We start from the raw sequence: 15,328 nt of genomic DNA, 5'->3' as shown, positions 1-15,328 counted from the left end.
CTTGACCACAATAATGCGTTCACTATGCTGTCTGTAGTAGCTTACCCGCATTCCTATTTTCCTATTCATTATTAAACCTACTCCTGCATTACCCCTATTTGATTTTGTGTTTATAACCCTGTAGTCACCTGACCAGAAGTCTTGTTCCTCCTGCCACCGAACTTCACTAATTCCCACTATCTCTAACTTTAACCTATCCATTTCCCTTTTTAAATTTCCTAACCTACCTGCCTGATTAAGGGATCTGACATTCCACGCTCCGGTCCGTAGAATGCCAGTTTTCTTTCTCCTGATAACGACATCCTCTCGAGTAGTCCCTGCCCGGAGATCCGAATGGGGGACTATTTTACCTCCGGAATGTTTTACCCAAGAGGACGCCATCATCATTTAACCGTACAGTAAAGCTGCATGCCCTCGGCAAAAATTACGGCTGTAGTTTCCCCTTGCTTTCAGCCGTTCACAGTACCAGCACAGCAAGGCCGTTTTGGTTAGTGTTACAAGGCCAGATCAGTCAATCATCCAGACTGTTGCCCCTGCAACTACTGAAAAGGCTGCTGCCCCTCTTCAGGAACCACACATTTGTCTGGCCTCTCAACAGATACCCCTCCGTTGTGGTTGCACCTACGGTACGGCTATCTGTATCGTTGAGGCACGCAAGCCTCCCCACCAACGGCAAGGTCCATGGTTCATGGGAGTAGGAACTGCATCATGGTAATAGCTAATAACCTGCTGTAGGTGGCGATCAGTATTGTCTGTAATAAGCAGCCGCTGTTGTAGCAAACTGAAATGGGGTTCATCATGGTAAATCTGGTTCAAATCATCTCACAATCTCATCTGAATCTGAGCCTGAAGAGGCTTGAAAACTGTTTCATGGAAATAAAAAGATATTTCAGAAGTGCCCAGTTCCAGTTATCAATAGTTGTAAGTAAGTTAATATACAGTCATGGTGTTTTACAATGTCAATAATATGCACTGATCAGCTAGAACATAATGACAACCTACCTAATAGCTAGTATGTCCACCTTAGGCACAGATAACAGTAGCAACACGTTGTGGCATGGAAGCAATGAGGTCTTGGTAGGTCGCTGGAAGGAGTTAACACCACATCTGCACAAACAAGTCACCTAATTCCCATAACTTCTGGGGAGAGGGATGATGAGGTCTGATGCCATGTTATATCACATTCCAGATGTGTTCAGACGAGTTCAGCTCTAGTGAGTTGGGGGGTGGGGGGGAGGGGTGGTCCAGTACATCAGTTAGAACTCACCATTGTGTTTCTTGAACCACTCCATCACACTCCCGGCCTGACGCATTATCTTGCTGAAAAATGCCACTCCCTTTGGAAACATGATCATCATGAGGGGGTGTATGTGGATTCCAACCAGTGTACGATACTCCCTGGCCATCATCGTGCCTTGCACAAGTGTGACTGAACTGATGGATGCACACTTGAATATTCTCCAGAGCATTATGGAGCAGCTGCAAGCTTGTCTCTGTCCCACAGTGCAGGTGTCTAGGAGCTCTTCCCCTGGAAGAAAACGGGTTTGCACCCTCCCATCAGCACGACGAAGAAAGTATCGACATTCATCAGACCATGCAAGGCTCTGCCAGTGCACCAATGTCCAGTGCCGATGGTCATGTGCCCATTTCAGTCATAGATGTTGATGTCATAGTGTTAACATTGGCACATACATTTGTGGTTGGCTGTGGAGGCCCATCATTAGGAATGTTTAGTGCACTGTATGTTCAGACAAACATTTACTTTACCCAACATTGCAGTCTGATGTTAGTTATGCCACAGTTCGCTGCCTGTCCTGTACCAAGTCTCTGGGCCATCGCAATCTGCCCTCAGTCAAAGTCAGATTGCAACATCTGCTCCATTCTGCACATGGCCAGCATGCTCACTGATACATCATGCATGTGTATTAATAGCAGCCATTCCGTGCCCGGTGATGCTGCTGTTACCTGAAAAGGTTTATATTGATAGTAGGTCAATGGTCATATGTTCTGGCTGGTCAGTGTTTAAGCTTACTCTAGCATCTGTAATTTCAGGGATTTTGAGAATTTATATTGTTTAGAGATTTCGTACTCAGCTACACTTGCACTGTTGCTCTTACAGTATCTACTCCTTTTGTACTGTTGTTTAGTTCTCAACATGTCTATCAGACACTAATAGGAAAAGTTTGCATTATGACATTAATTTTCAGAATCCTTCAAAAATGTCTTCAATGAAATGCTGTACACATTGAAACGTCATTATATGAAAATTTAAATATTTTCTGGTTACTTGTAGTTACCCACCATGTAGTCTGTTCAGTAAAGAAATGTTAAGCCACATAGAATAAAACCTGGATTTACTGGATGATGCTTCTTCGCTTTCAGTCCAGTGCTTGCTAAATAGTGAAGACTTTCAACTACCATGCTGTACAGTTGTTGTTGTTGTTGTTGTTGTTGCTGTTGTTGTTGTAGATGACCCACAGGGCTACCTTGAACCCAGATGAATCCATGAGAGTCTGCACAACTCTTCTCTGTGCTTGTAATCATACTTCTTCATTGCAATAGTTGTATGTTTCCGGCCCCAGGCACTCCACAGCCCTCTTGTTCTTATTTGTGGACACCAAAACATTTTGATGGGGTGCCGTGAATATTTTATTGCAGTTTCATCACATTCAATGGTAATTTTGAAATAGTAAATTTAACTCATGCTATTGTAAAACACCTTTGTCTTTGAGGCAATGGAGTATGAAAAAGAAGAAATGTTCCTCACATCACAACAGTTGTGGATTATCAGTGCAAAAGTATGCTATGTGCCCAAATTTGCTAATAGTTCATGGACATGAGAGCTGTGGGCTTCTTCATAATGTTTTGTATCACAAAAATGGTGGGCATAATTATTTCGATGTTCTGTGCACTGAACTTTCCTATTACACAGCACCATATGAATGTGGAATTATAGTGAGTGAACTCATCTTCTAGACCTACAGTAGTTTCTTTAAAATAGATAGCAAATTTCTTACAAGAGTGTTCAGTATTCTGCTTCTGCCAAGTAATATACAATGAGCAACTTATTACAAAGGTGCTTGTCTGAGAGATAACTGTTCAAATCCTGGAAGTGAAAGAAATTTTCATCACCAACATGTGGCCAACAAGATGAGTTCACTCACTATAATTCCACATTCGTATGGTGCTGTGTAATAGGAAAGTTCAGTGCACAGAACATCGAAATAATTATGCCCACCATTTTTGTGATACAAAACATTATGAAGAAGCCCACAGCTCTCATGTCCATGAACTATTAGCAAATTTGGGCACATAGCATACTTTTGCACTGATAATCCACAACTGTTGTGATGTGAGGAACATTTCTTCTTTTTCATACTCCATTGCCTCAAAGACAAAGGTGTTTTACAATAGCATGAGTTAAATTTACTATTTCAAAATTACCATTGAATGTGATGAAACTACAATAAAATATTCACGGCACCCCATCAAAATGTTTTGGTGTCCACAAATAAGAACAAGAGGGCTGTGGAGTGCCTGGGGCCGGAAACATACAACTATTGCAATGAAGAAGTATGATTACAAGCACAGAGAAGAGTTGTGCAGACTCTCATGGATTCATCTGGGTTCAAGGTAGCCCTGTGGGTCATCTACAACAACAACAACAACAACAACAACAACAACAACAACAACTGTACAGCATGGTAGTTGAAAGTCTTCACTATTTAGCAAGCACTGGACTGAAAGCGAAGAAGCATCATCCAGTAAATCCAGGTTTTATTCTGTCTGACTGTTCCTAATTACTAGACTTTAAACTGTCATAGGGGTTAAATTACAAATCTCTCATTGGTGATTTGTAGAGTAATGACATATTAAACTATTTGTGGTGATAAATCTGTTAGATGAAAATGTTAATTTTGATGGCCCCCTTGACAGTATTTAAGTGGGTTAGGCTATAAGCCAGCAACAGGTGTCACCCACCCCATTTCCCCCCATCACCAATAACATAATATGAGACTAAACTCGACAAGCAGTCATCAGAGTCAACTACAATGGACGAATACAATAATACAAAACACAGTTCACAAAGCAAAGTCGCTATACTGTGCTAAGAAAGAAAACCTTCCCCATTAGTCAGCTGAACAACCCACATGGCTTTACTTTATAGCGCAGTTTATGTATTGATGTGTTTGGATGATTATTTCAATCAAGTTTTGTTAATTTTGGTGTTTTCTTAACTTGCATTCACCAGAACAATGTCAAGAAACAGCCTTGGGGCAAATGGGAGTTCAGTCCTCAACTGAGAGATGCCTTAGAAAAATTTGAGAAGACTTGCTTAGAGACGGAACCCCTTCCAGAGGAATATGCCTCAAAAATACCACCAGTATACTGTAAAGAGAAGGTATGTTTAATTTAGATGGTTTTAACTAAACAATCATGGATAATTTAATTAAAACAGATCTGTCTCAAAATATCCATGTTTAACTTACTTCTAATTGGAGTAGTCTTAAAGTAATAACAGAAAATTTTTATGTTCTCTCATTGGCAGGTAATTGAGTGACCTTATAAGAACAAAGCAAAGTAATTAAATGAAACAACTTGCATAGTATTAGGTTCAGCCCGGCTTGATTCATTTCCAGATACTGTGTAGGCCATCCCATTTTCTTCTTATAGTGTTATAACCATGGGCGTTTCTTATACTATGCAACAAAGTGTCTTCATTCTGAAGTATCACTGATAATTTTTCTCCATCTTCTGACTTGCATTGCTTTAATACTCTTCTTCACATAATCGATCCATTAATTTTGGGGTCTTCCTCTTTGTCTTTTCCCAGTTGGTCTTAATTCATTCCAGCCCCCCCCCCCCTTTCTGTCTGCCACACTTACAGGTGACTCAGGAGGAATGTCACGTAATTTGTGAAGTGATTCTAAATGTGAAAATAAACTGAAAAAGTCCTATGAACATGTGTCCAGTTTTCAGTCATTACAGAACTGGAGCATGTTGACAACTACACACATCCATGAATGATTGTGAAGACAAGTGTGAGTATTACTTATGGAAATGCTGTGCAGGCGCTGTGATGGACAGAATAATGGTGGGACAGATGACTGATCCATTCTACAAGAGGTGTTCAGTTTGTCCCCCACCCACCTCAATGACTTGGCAACATGTTTTAGTGTTTGTTGTGTTGCCCATCGAACATCATCTTGGTGGGATTTAATGCGGACAACAGCGTCAGTGATGTGAGCAACAAGTTCTTCACTTGTATCCTCCTTCACTGTGAATGCATTCCCCTTCATCCAGCCCCATAAACAGAAGTCTAATGTCGTTAGGTCAGGTCATGTGGCAGGCCAGTTAGTGTGTCCGCCCCACCCAATCTACCATTGAGGAAATGTGTTATTTAGATGCTGTGATGCATCAGTGTCACATATTTCAAAGTGCAGGAAGGTCTTCTAACAGAAAATGTGCATATGCTGCAGTTGTCATGCAGTTTGGCAGGAACACAGGTCCCATCACCAAGTTATCAATCATACCACACTACACGCTCACTGTGAACCTAACTTGGAATCTTATTTCTCTAGTGTCACATGGGTTCTCCATTGTCCATGTATGAGAATTGCAAGTGTTTATGATACCACTGGATGTAAATGTAGCCTCATCTGTAAATAAAGTGTATTGCATGACATCTTTGTGTACAGCCAAACAGTTGCCAAATTGTTGTCTGCTTACTGAGTCACCTGGATGCAGATGTTGCATGTGCTGCACATGGAACAGGTACAAGTCATCAAAATGTAATGTACACCGCACTCCCATTTGTGGAATATTGGGCTGATGACTAATGTGATGTGTGCTCATGGTGGGACTGTGTCGTACCATTGCAATAATGTCATCCCTTTCCCCAACATAGTGATGTTATGTGTGCACTGGGTAGTGTTCTGGATTCACGTAATGTTTGAAAAACACTGGGAAATACCTTTGAACAGGGGGTTCATCAATCAGGCGAAGGTCCCTGGTATTCTGTCACAGCTGCACAGGCACTGCCATTACAGTACTGTGCATGAACAACATGTCCTAATATTCTGCATGGGTATGTGTATCTGGCATGTTGGCATTCACAGATACAATGGACTTATCAATTATACAACACTCAAGTATGACACACACAGTCCTCATGACTGGTCACTAATCCAATTGCACACTGTTGCTTCGGTGTGACATCACAGTGCTGCCATCTGTTGGAGAACTCCCACACCTCTTATAAGATGGATCACTCATCTGTCTTTCCATTATTCTGTCCACCACAGCACCTACACAGCATTTTGGTAAGTAATCACACTTTTCTTCATATTTATTTGTGGGTGTGTGTATTCTTCAACCTATTCCAGTTCCATACTGATCAAAAATCGGACATGTTCATAGGACTTTTTCAGTTTATTTTCACATGTAGAATCACATCACAAATTATGTGACATTCCTCCTGAATCACCCTGTATGTGCTGTTCTCCTGCTCTTAATTAACCTTGCAGTGTCTGCTCATTTTATCAGCTTATATAGTTCAGCATTTATGTTAATTATTCATGTACCATATCTCTGAGCAGATTTGTAAGCTGTTTCTGAGATTGCCTCTTCAAATTGTCGAAGCTGTTTATCAGTAATGTTTCTAAATCTACATTTATACTCCGCAAGCCACCCAACGATGTGTGGCAGAGGGCACTTTACGTGCCAATGTCATTACCTCCCTTTCCTGTTCCAGTCGCGTATGGTTCGCGGGAAGAATGACTGCCAGAAAGCCTCCGTGTATGCTCGAATCTCTCTAATTTTACATTTATGATCCCCTCGGGAGGTATAAGTAGGGGGAAGCAATATATTCGATACCCCATCCAGAAACGCACCCTCTCGAAACCTGGACAGCAAGCCAGACAGCGATGCAGAGCGCCTCTCTTGCAGAGTCTGCTACTTGAGTTTGCTAAACATCTCCGTAATACTATCACTCTTACCAAATAACCCTGTGACGAAACGCGCCGCTCTTTTTTGGATCTTCTCTATCTCCTCTGTCAACCCGACCTGGTACGGATCCCACACTGATGAGCAATACTCAAGTATAGGTCGAACGAGTGTTTTGTAAGCCACCTCCTTTGTTGATGGACTACATTTTCTAAGGACTCTCCCAATGAAAGATGTAGATTAATTTTATATGATCATTCCACTTCAGATCGTACCGCATGCATACTCCCAGATATTTTACAGAAGTAACTGCTACCAGTGTTTGTTCCGCTATCATATAATCATACAATAAAGGATCCTTCTTTCTATGTATTCGCAATACATTACATTTGTCTATGTTAAGGGTCAGTTGCCACTCCCTGCACCAAGTGCCTATCTGCTGAAGATCTTCCTGCATTTCGCTGCAATTTTCTAATGCTGCAACTTCTCTGTATACTACAGCATCATCCGCGAAAAGCCGCATGGAACTTCCAGCACTATCTACTAGGTCATTTATATATATCGTGAAAAACAATGGTCCCATAACACTCCCCTGTGGCACGCCAGAGGTTACTTTAACGTCTGTAGACGTCTCTCCATTGAGAACAACATGCTGTGTTCTGTTTGCTTAAAACTCTTCAATCCAGCCACACAGCAGGTCTGATATTCCGTGGGCTCTTACTTTGTTTATCAGGTGACAGTGTGGAACTGTATCGAACGCCTTCCGGAAGTCAAGGAAAATAGCATCTACCTGGGAGCCTGTATCTAATATTTTCTGGGTCTCATGAATAAATGAAGCGAGTTGGGTCTCACACGATCGCCGTTTCCAGAATCCATGTTGATTCCTACAGAGTAGATTCTGGGTTTCCAGAAATGACACGATACACGAGCAAAAAACATGTTCTAAAATTCTACAACAGATCGATGTCAGAGATATAGGTCTATAGTTTTGCGCATCAGCTCGACGACCCTTCTTGAAGACTGGGACTACCTGTGCTCTTTTCCAATCATTTGGAACCTTCCGTTCCTCTAGAGACTTGCGGTACACGGCTGTTAGAAGGGGGGCAAGTTCTTTTGCGTACTCTATATAGAATCGAATTGATATCCCGTCAGGTCCAGTGGACTTTCCTCTGTTGAGTGATTTCAGTTGCTTTTCTATTCCTTGGACACTTATTTCGATGTCAGCCATTTTTTCGTTTGTGTGAGGATTTAGAAAAGGAACTGCAGTGCGGTCTTCCTCTGTGAAACAGCTTTGGAACGTCCATGGTTCACTTCCTGAGGCGGCAGGAGGCCTAATCATAAATTTAATTTTCGGATGTAAAATCATGCAAGACATTAATTTTCTAAAGGAATACTGGCATGTTTTTGTACTTAATATATATGCATTTATTTCACTAATGGTTATTGATATGGGAATGTAAAGTATTGAAAACTGTGTACTTTATCAGAATTGAAATCTGCTACTGAGAGTCTTATCAGAGTTATTATTCATCCCCATTGTCTTAGATTGTCCTGGGCTTTGCTGCTTATTTCAAGAGAGTCTTGGTTCTTTCTAATGGTACTCTTCATCTGCTGACCATAGTGACATGATCACCATACACAAACCTGTACATATGTGTTTACTTTGTACATTTATATCCACTTATCTGAAAGTTTAATATTGACTATTTGAAAGTATGTTGAGCTACACCTATTTTTCATTACTTCTTTCACTTCAAAAAACTAGAAAATAATCGCTGCCCCAGTTTTGTATTCTTATATACTTGTAATTTTTTCATAACCATTTGAAACAACTTTTCTGAACTGCCTTGTATATATAAAACAAAGATCTTTTTTTAAGGAAGTATGTTTATGCCACTATCATCAGACTGTATGAAAAGCTAACAGAAACAAAGTATGTAGGCAAACAGTATCTTACTGTGCCATAGCAGTTATAACATTATGAAGCCATGACAGATGGAAACTTAAGTGCTAAACTAGGACTCAAACAACTACTTTTTCCTTGACCAGTATCAGTGCTCTGTTATGCTTCAGCTATTTTATTGGGCTATAGGATTCTGACGTACATGGATCTTGTGCCCAATATACAAAAGGCGACACTCATAGGGAATCTTGTGAACCCCAGCCTTGCAGAACAGCAAGTAATCTTTGACTGAACCCAAAAGTGCTGCTGTCTTCAACGGAGGGTGAAAAATCACTTTAACTTCGTATTTGGTCATGGTCTGACATACTTTTAATGACGTGTTTCTAAATACAGAAAGAAAAGCCATGCATTTAAATCTTTCTGTGACTTCTTGTTCATTCTTTATTTCCGTTTTATGTTTTATTCATAGGGTCTTGTGTGTCCGCTATTGACAATACCACTTTGCTTCAAAAACGGTAAGTATAGGATGTTGTACTGCAGACTGTTCTCATTAGCAGTACTGTGTGTTTTACAAGCTAAAGTTCCGAGGATACTCATTGCCTGGAATAAATGGTGTCAATTATTTGCATGTAAATATTAAGGTACATGATTTGGCTTCCAGTAAACTGCATGTCCAAGGTACCATCATCATTGTGACAAACTAAAAAATACAAAAATAGAACACATTCCTCCTTTTTGATTTCCACTGTAAACTGAAATTTTTCATGGTAGAATTTACATGGTTTGAAAATTTTTGTAATTTGACACCATGTGGCTACATTACAAAAAGTCATCATATTTCCAAAATTACTGTTGGTTTCAAACAGACAGACACCAGTGCCTTTTCCTCGGAGTCCTCCACGAATGTATGGACCACCAAGTGACAACGGGCCAGTAATGCGACACAATCACTCTTGTTAAACAATTTTGTTATTAAATAGAAAGTACATCATAATTGACCTTTGCAAATAAGAGAGAAAGATTTTAAAATGGGAAAGCTGGTGGATAAGGAATCTGTATCAAAGCTGACAAATAAATCCACATTTTGTTTAGTCTCAGGGAGATGAAGTCCATAGAATTGCATGTGTCATGAGCACATTTTCCCACAAGAGGTCTTTGTTTGGCAATGTCGTAATTTGAAGAGTCAATGTTACTCACTATTTTTTGCATAGGAACATCTTTTGTATGGATTTCTGGAAACCTGTAAAGCCCACGAGGAACCATTTAACTTGATTCAATCTTCACACTAAGGGGGAAGCATTCAGAAACACAGTAGTCTTCCTTACCACAGGGTTGGTGTCAACTTCACCGATTTTATGATGAGTGCTATCACTTGATAAACTGTTCATTTTATCATGATTGTCGTCATGCGACAATAAAACAGTAACATTATCTTTATCAGCTGGAAGAACCACCATCTGAGTATTCTGACAAAGTTTATGTAGTGTACCCCTTGAAGTGTTTTTGACCCTCTGCTTATGTGTTGGGTGCTGAGTCTCACATTTGATCTGTCACCTGAAGTATTGTGTGTTAATTTACCTTTAATGAAACTCAGTTGCTGTTAATTGTCTTCTTTCTGTGGAGGTCTTGCAAATCAGTATCTCCATAGAACCATTTATAGCCCTGGGGAGACATGAACTCTTCTCCTTTGCAGCTGTTATTGGTGGAAGGGAAAATGATATCTCCTCCAATTATGAAATGGCATCAGCATTTCATCATTGACTGTATTGTATTTGGTTCAGTGGGTGTACAGATCATAGTTACTTTGTAACTTGGAGTAGATACAGTATAAATTAAATATAACATCAGCATTGGAGGCTCGACAAGAAGTGAGTGACACTTCATTATAGAGGTTTCTTTGTTCATTGCTGTTTACATTCTTGGAGAGATTGTCTGCTCCTTGACAATCAAGACATTGCAAGCCACAATGTCAAAACATAAAAGGCAGCACCCACAGCAGGTGAAGACGTTTATTCAGCATTATGCCTTGCTGATTACTTAAACCACACTCCTCTCTGTTGCATAACTGTATCCTCTTTGTAACAACAGAACTAGCCTTTCTTAAAATCTTATTCATAGAGACTGATTTTCTAAAATATACTAATCTGGCAAATTTTGAAATTATGCCATGGTTCTGGCATCTTAATTCAAAACTTAGAGATCCACAATCTCACTTGTGAATGTCATAACTTAGCCATTCATCGAAATCTTGACTCTGTCTCCTCATCAAAGAGGTACTTGATATGCATCTTGATTTTTTCACCTTGTAATAATTCATATATTAAATTTTGGGAGTGCAGGTGCAGCAACTTGATTTCTTCTTTTTCTTATATTTCAACCACACATCTGCTAGCCAACTTCAATGTGTGACAACTGAAGCTACAGTACTTGTTCTGTCATTTTAAACCATAGAAAACATGAGTGCCAGAGATGTCGATTGGCAGCAAAGAGAATGCATAAATTCAATCTGTGGCTGTGCGGTCAGTCCATACTGGAATATCAGTTTGTCATTATTAGCTGCACTGTAGTAATGTCTTTGGCGAAAACTTTTATTAACAAAGATTCAATGTAGATAAATCATGGAATCCAGCACTTTCTTTCATAATCGTACAAAGACGTCACTAAAATGCAGCTAATAGTGACACATCAATATCCCGGCATGGATTGACCACATAGCCATAGACTCAATTGATACATATTCTTTGCTATCAATCAACGTTTCTGGCACTTGTGTTTTCTTTGGTTTAAAATGATGGAACAACTACTGTAGCTTCATTTGACACACACTGAAGATGACCAGAAGATATACAGCCAAAATTCTAGCAAAAGAAGAATAAAAGTTGTGTGGCTGCACTCTTTAAATTTGATGGATGATTTATTAAGCTGCAAAGATCAAGATGCATGGTGTGCTGGTTGTCCCTGAAAGGTCTCTGTTGGATTCCTTTCATGTTAATTTCTTAAGTCTGTTGTCATTTATGGCATAAATTCCTCTTCTAAATTTACTGTGGTGTTTCTGACTATCTGGGCGGAGACTGAGCAGTGAAACGTGTTACTTTTACACATAAACAAGAACGATCTGTCACACTACTACACTTTAAAACACAGTTTATATATAATTCATGTCACACAGTCTCATACGGAACCTACATCCGCTTTCTTTTATATACTGTATATGATAAGATACTGTCATCCCCCTTCCCATCTGTGTGAGAGGATGAATGTGCAAATGTATTTCTAGTTGCATGCTTGATGGTAGCAGACAAGCCTGTCTGCTAGAGAACAGTAGGACCAACGTCGGAACAGGTAGCTACGCTTTCTAAAAGCAGAGAGGTTTCTGTTCTTAGTATGGTCCTGTCTGTCCCTTGACATGTTGGTATACAAAGCTGCCTCTCTGGTCACTTCCGTTCGTATCTGTTAAGCACGCTCGGTAGGGGCCCAGGTCAGTCGGTCCGCGGCGAGCGTCTGAAGTGGTAAGATCTCCGGCTAAGCGCATGTCTGCTAAGTCCGTAGGACAATGGATTTCTTAGGACAATGGATTTCTTAAGTTCAGCATAACTGAAAACTTAATCACTTTTATTTCAGGTTTAGCTCTAAAATATCTAATGTTATCTTAAATTGCAACGCAGTGTAATTTGAGTGTGAAGTTCAGAATATCTTCCGGTAGTTGCTTTGTCATTACTTTGTGAGTAAAGTGGAACCACTTGTTGATCAGTAACTCTAACTAAGATCATCAATCTTAAATGCGAATGTGCGGGAGATTATAATGTCTCATCTTGACAATATTTTTCAATATAGCAACTTTTCTTTATGTTCAACCTACGTGGGGTCTACTTTGTGAGACCAGTACCACGTGCTTATTCAGTTGTTTGACCCATCAGGTTAATAGTAAGACGATATTAACCAGTTCAAGGTTTTTCTTTTGTAAATTGCATTTCGATATAATTTATTTTAATTATCAAAATTATTGTGGAGTTACACTCTTTGTGTAAACCAAGTTGACCACATGAAGCATGTGGTGTAAGCATCAAAGTAGCCCTCAGCTATTCTTTTCGGGAAGATTTCACAGAGTGTTAGTATGAATTTAGTATACCAGTGTGTGCTAATTTCATGACGGACAGGATTGCGCTACAAACTTAACTTCTTTGGGTGAAAATTGAATCGGTTGGTTGTAGTTAATTTCCTCTTGGATATGTTTCAACGTTCTTCGTGTGTTATTTTATGAATGCAGTGTTGTATGTAGCCTCCCAATCTTGGCTCCCTATTTGATGTGTTCTGTAAGATTACAAAATCACATTTTCCCAATCCTAAATAAGGCACCAGTTTAGTTATGAATCAAGTTTGATACGCTGAAACTTTAACGGAACAATGATCAGTGTTAAAATAAATGTCCAAATATAAACTGATTTATTTCTTTTTATTTAAATTGTCTTTTTATATATATATCACCGGTTATTGTAAGATGAGTACTAAAAGATTATAATTGATGTTAGTCTGGTTGGGAATTTGGTAAGCTAGACTAGATACCTGGTGAAATAGTTGCGCAGTAATGCAAGGTTAACTTCCTCAGATAGCTCACAGCTTTTAACCCACTTTTATGGTCTTGAATATCAGCACCGCTTTCAAAAAAAATTAATGCAACAACATTACATCCCCTGTTTAGTTTGTGGATACTGAGTGAAATGTTGACTGATGTAAAACAACACTGAATTTATTATTATAAAATGATATTTGATCCTATAAACTAAAGTTGTATATAGTACACACAATCATTGTGGTATATACTCTGTACAGAATAAGAGAATTCATTCTCAGATGATTGAGTGGGCTCTGAATTCATCTTTAACTTGAGAATTTTCATGTGAAACATAAGAATCCAACTTCTACTCTGTACTTTTTGTGTATAGGCTTGGGTCATCAACACCATGGCCAATAGTCTAGTTGAGTTGAGTGACTGGTGGCTACGCAACTCCATCACACATATAACCTCTACTGAGGAAAAGTATTGCTGATTGTGAGGAATGTGTGGAAGCTCCAGTTAATTGCAAGTAGGCCTAGATATAATCTGGTCTTGGTGCCAAAGGAACATTCTCAAAGTACTCCATCAACATACCAAAAGTCATACTCCCATAAGATGGTGTTACATAATAAGTATGCAGTGTGTTAGTCATTGATAATACCACATGTTAACCAGGAAGTGGCACAGAAAATTGCTGTCCACATTACTATTTAAAGTGTAATCTGGTTGTTAGAGTTGCAACTTGTAGACTATGTACCAGATAAACATTGATTTAACAGAATATATGGAACTAGTTGACCGTGAGTAATTACCAATTCATTAAGTGTGTAACTCATGATCTAACGGTAGCGTCTTTTATTCATAATCAAAACATCCTCAGTCTGTGGTTCAATCCTGCCACTGCTTAAATTTTGATCAAAAAATCATCAGCAACGGTGGCCAAAGGCTTCCAACATAAGAAGTCACCCTCATTCAGCCAATGGCTGTGTCAGAGAGGACGAAGGAGCGGACGGAGGTTCAGAACACTCTTCCCTTCGGGTGGGAAACTGTCCCTAAAAGGCACAAGAATCAGCAATGATTAATGACATGAGGATGCAGAAGGCAATGGAAGCCACAGCTTTAAAGACACATATTGTGTATCCACAGGACCTATGACCTGTAATTGGAAAAGTGTCATGATGATCACTCTGTTCCCCACTCAGATCTCCAGGAAGCGACTGTCAAGAGGGAGATGACCATGAGAAAAAAAGATTGAATAACCAACAAAAGGCTAATGTTCTACAAGTTGGGGCATGCAATGCCTGCAGTTTGAACGTGGTAGGGAAGCTAGAAAATCTGTAAAGAGGAGTGCAGTGGCTCAGTGTATATATAATTGGGGGAGGGTACCATTGAAGTAAAATGGGAAGAAGAAAAGAATTTCTCGTTGGACAACTATAGGGTAATATCAACAGCAGTAGAAAATGGTGCAACGGGAGTAGGATTTGGTATGAATCGAAAGGTGGGGCAGAGTGTGTGTTACTATGAACAGCCCAATGACCAACAATAGTTCAGATATACATGCCAATCTTGCAAGCAAAAGATGAGGAGATGGAGAAAGTTTATGCGGATATTGAAAGGGTGAATTGATACATAAAGGGAGATGAAAATCTAATAGTCATGGGGGACTGGAATGCTGTCATAGGGGAACTAGTAGAAGAATGGGTGACAGAAGAATATGGACTTGGTACTATGGATGAGACATGAGAAAGGCTGAGTTCTGCAGTAAATATCAGCTAGTAATAGTGAATACTCTGAATGACAAGAGGAGGAAGTATACTTAGAAAAGGCCAGAGGATATGGGAAGAGTTCAGTTAGATTACATCATAGTCAGACAGAGATTCTGAAATCAGATACTGAACTGTAAGGCATACCCAGAAGCAGGTATA

The 15,328-nt window shown here is 39.6% G+C and overlaps 1 protein-coding gene across 5 annotated transcripts in view; it reads left to right on the top strand.

The window, feature by feature from the left end:
- LOC126235779 (uncharacterized) overlaps positions 1 to 15,328 on the top strand; it is a 269,602-nt gene that overhangs the window by 50,160 nt on the left and 204,114 nt on the right. For all 5 annotated transcript variants that reach the window (XM_049944583.1, XM_049944584.1, XM_049944586.1 and 2 more), the window contains exon 2: positions 4,253 to 4,402. In XM_049944583.1, coding sequence (XP_049800540.1) covers positions 4,253 to 4,402 — 150 coding nt within the window. The remainder of the gene's footprint in view (positions 1 to 4,252; positions 4,403 to 15,328) is intronic.

Source organism: Schistocerca nitens, chromosome 2 (genome assembly GCF_023898315.1).
Source record: "Schistocerca nitens isolate TAMUIC-IGC-003100 chromosome 2, iqSchNite1.1, whole genome shotgun sequence".
Lineage (NCBI taxonomy): Eukaryota > Metazoa > Arthropoda > Insecta > Orthoptera > Acrididae > Schistocerca > Schistocerca nitens.
The sequence above is the reverse complement of the archived record's forward strand: the minus strand, read 5'-3'. Positions and strand labels throughout refer to the sequence as shown.